At 37.5% G+C, this 3,510-nt stretch overlaps 1 protein-coding gene across 3 annotated transcripts; it reads right to left on the bottom strand.

Moving 5' to 3' along the window:
- Nucleotides 1-641: 641 nt before the first annotated feature.
- On the bottom strand, nt 642-2,337 carry LOC122094125 (protein GL2-INTERACTING REPRESSOR 1-like). Of its 3 annotated transcripts, none has more exons than XM_042664815.1 (2): nt 2,184-2,337; nt 642-1,270 (listed from the first exon to the last, which is right to left on the bottom strand). In XM_042664815.1, exons 1-2 carry the CDS (start codon nt 2,193-2,195, stop codon nt 920-922), a joined length of 363 nt encoding a protein of 120 aa, XP_042520749.1. In that variant the 5' UTR covers nt 2,196-2,337; the 3' UTR covers nt 642-919. The 3 variants fall into 3 exon arrangements, with proteins under 3 accessions (XP_042520749.1, XP_042520748.1, XP_042520750.1); XM_042664814.1 differs by lacking the exon at nt 2,184-2,337 and adding an exon at nt 1,611-2,176; XM_042664816.1 differs by lacking the exon at nt 2,184-2,337 and adding an exon at nt 1,441-2,173.
- Between the last annotated feature and the right edge of the window lie 1,173 nt (nt 2,338-3,510).

The following is a 3,510-nucleotide window of genomic DNA, read 5'->3' as shown; positions in this document are numbered from 1 at the left end:
GATACATGGGAACATTGGTATAGGCATTTCCCATTAAATCGCTATTAGAAATTAATGTAATTAATACAATCATGTTAGATAATATGATTATAAGTTTTCCTTTTTAGGTTTACAAATTTCACTTACCTCCCTTTTGATAACTTTTGCAGTCAAACAAATACTTGGTTCAGGACCAATCAGAAATTAAAATCGAACCAAAATCAAGTATAGGAATTGGAATGTAATCGTGTATGAACCAAATAGAAATTGAAACCCAATAGATTCAATATGATTATCAATTTTTAGAACCTGGTTGGGACTCGATCTGATTACAGATCACACCAACATTCTTTGAGAATGAATCAAATACCTGATTCTGGACCAATTTACACCCTTAATCCACACATTGGTGTGGCATGGGAAATCGTTCCCACTGCAGCTTCGTCGTGGGAAACCTCCTCCCCAAGTTATGTAACAAAATGTACCTATACCTTTCTTTCTCAATGCTAATGGTCTTGACTCTTTTGAGTGCCCAAAAAAGAAAAATCATCCATAGTTTCCTGATACCCAACTTGAAGCCCCACCTACCTACCTCCCCTCTCTCTCTCTCTCTCTCTCTCACACACACACACACACAAAAAAAATACATAAAGAAGCCCAACTGAACTGAAAACAGAACTGCTGTTCGTATTGACATTGCTGCTGCTCTATTGTAAGAAGGGATACAAGAAGGGGGAGAAAAGGGATGGGTTTGGGGAGAACTAAAACAAAACCTATAACCATAGATGGGTCATAGCATCTAAGCATCTAAAAGGACAAAGAGAAGCACTACTAGTACTTAAATCATTGGAAAGAAAAAAACTTCATCAGCAGCAGCATCATCAGTGTCAGCGTTAGCATATGGGGCATATATATATATATATATATATGATGGATAGCCTTAGTCCCTCATTGACTTCTTGTTGGTGGGGTGATGGTTGGTGATGTTGGTGTCATTGAGGAAATCAAGCAAAACTGTACTCTTGCATTTGGGACATTTGGGGTCTTTCTCAGACAACATCACATACATTAGGCAACGGGGACATCCCACCAACAGCATCGATGTTGCCTCTGGGCTATCTGAGTATCTCAGTGTCTCATCTGGGCTCAGCTCCGACGACACACATGAGCTTGTCGGCGACATTGATACTGACCTGTTCGGTGAATCCACCACTAGTCTTGGGTTCACCCTTGGTGGGGAAAGGTTCAGCTTTAAATCCAGCTTTGGACTCTTCCCGTTTCGGCTCATGGTCTACAAATGAAGCAAAATCAATTAGTTGCTTTCCTTTCTTGATCAATTAAGCAAAATTTGAATTCTATTAGTATTGATAAGGGAAAAACATAGGAAATTGAGAGAGCCCATATCAAGAGAAACAGAGGAAACAAAGAGATGTTCTTTTTCACTGTAAGCTATATTACTACCTTGAAGTTGAGGAGATGAAGAACCTAGTTTACAGCAGAAGGGAAGAAGAGTCTGAGAGGGCCCAGAATGGCTGGGCGAAGATGGAGTACTAGAGCTGAACTGGGAGAAACACAAACACAAACACCTCAGCTACAATTACTTAAAGGTGAGTTGTTACTGATGGTAATACCTCCTCTGCCTCCACCACTATTGCCAAAACCATCACCACCACCACCACCAGTAGCAGCAAACAATATGGTCAAGTTGTTGCTGTGGAACATCTAAAGGGCCATTTATATAAGGCAGGGAGAGAGAGAGAGAGACAGAGAGAGAGATGGGTTTATTTAAAGCTTAATTAATTATTAGGGAAGGTTGGAGGGTATAGGTAGAATTAAGAAAGTTAAAAGGAGAAGGAAGGTTTGAATAGAATTGAAGTATAGGTAGAAGCCTAGTGTAAATTGAGGGGATGAAATGTATAATTGTTGAAAAACCCAACTTGGTTTTGCAGAAAGAGAGATTTTTTTGGAAACATAGTAGTAAATATTGCAATTACAAGAGCAGGGAGGGTGTGTTCATTCCTTGCTTGAGTAGTCTCACAGGTGTGAGTGATTTGCAGTGCATGCTACTATACTTTCTTTGCAGTAAGAATAAAATCCAACTGCTATTTAAGAAAATCCAGAGAGACTTAAAAATATAATACTATTAGACTAGAAATTAAGGAAAGAAGGAAAAAAATTTCTCAATAATAATAATAAAACCCAACAAACTCTCCCATTCATTCACTGTTCTCTCTTCTTTATCCATGTGATTTTGGCTTTATGGTTGCGCCTGCACAGTACTGCTTCACTGCATGGGTTTACTTCTCAATTGCTTGCTTCTGTAGAGAGGAGAACATGTAGGACCATCAGCCTCAGCCACACTGATCTATCTATATATGTATCTATCTCTTCAATCAAGAAACTAGTGGAAGTAAATGTAATAAATTGAATATTAATAAGGGCCGATAAGTTCTCTAAATATAGGATGATTTCCAATCTTATGTGGCAAATACTTCATGACCATGTCTTAACTCATTGATAGTGGCTACTATTTTTGGGCAGTTCACTTCCAATCTAACCTCTCTTTAGTTTGAGTTGGGTTGGCAGAAGGTTGGTCTTCAGGGAAGGGATCTGTATTCTACTGATGACCTTTCTTCTTTCCTTTTTCTCTTTCTTAAAGAAGAATCTATAAAATTGAAATTGGATTTGTTTGGCTTAATTGTTAGAATTAATTTTGAAGACTATGAAATGGGTTTATTCAAGGATAAACCCAAGGTTCTTCTTAAGTAAGTAAGATATGGACAGGGTTTATTCATGGATGGAAGATGGATAAACCCAAGGTTCTTAAATAAGTAAGAAATGGACAGATTGGATATTTAGTAAGGGAAATGTCATGTATTAAATATAAGCCAGTTTTAGTAAACAGTTATTAAGTTAGGTTTTTATAAAAGCCACCAGCAAGGATTGGTACTCTCTGGAGCTTCTTCATTTAATTCTATCATTTTTTGGTATGATGTCATTATTGCATATTTATCACCCATATTTACTACGTGGGGGATGGGGGATGGTGGATGGTGTTTTCGTTAAGCCATCTGGATTACAAGGTGGGTTTAGGTTTAGGTTTAGGTTTAGGTTTAGGCAAGTGGGCTTTCACATATAATTAGTTCAACAACCCCTAGCCAAAGTGCTCAATATTTATTGTGTGGTCATAATCTATGGACTACCAAAGATAGGGTTTACTTCGTTTTTGCCTATAATTTTTCAATATGTTGTCCATGTTATTATCTAATATTCAATGTAGCTTACAGAGATGCTTCTATATAGAATTGAAAATCTAGAGATAAAAAAAAATCTTGAATGATAAAATTGGCTGTGAAGTTTGATAAGATCTATGTGATTTTTGTGTGGAACTCAAAATTTGTGATCTAAGGGGATATATACCACCTTTGAATCTTGTTTTCTGGACAAAGAGATCAGTTTTTGCTAAGGGTGCCTCCTTTCCTCATTTGTGAGAATGTGGTGGGTTCAAGTCCCCTGTTCTCATTGTAATCC

This window comes from Macadamia integrifolia, chromosome 11 (genome assembly GCF_013358625.1).
Source record: "Macadamia integrifolia cultivar HAES 741 chromosome 11, SCU_Mint_v3, whole genome shotgun sequence".
NCBI lineage: Eukaryota > Viridiplantae > Streptophyta > Magnoliopsida > Proteales > Proteaceae > Macadamia > Macadamia integrifolia.
This window is presented reverse-complemented; position numbering and strand designations above follow the sequence as displayed.

Excerpts from the sequence above, each read along its gene's own strand:
- LOC122094125 (XM_042664814.1), bottom strand. The coding sequence starts at position 1,643 with ATGGTTTTGGCAATAGTGGTGGAGGCAGAGGAG. Across the intron at positions 1,271-1,610 it reads TAGTGGTGGAGGCAGAGGAG|ACCATGAGCCGAAACGGGAA; the intron begins GTATTACCATCA and ends CTTCATTTGTAG.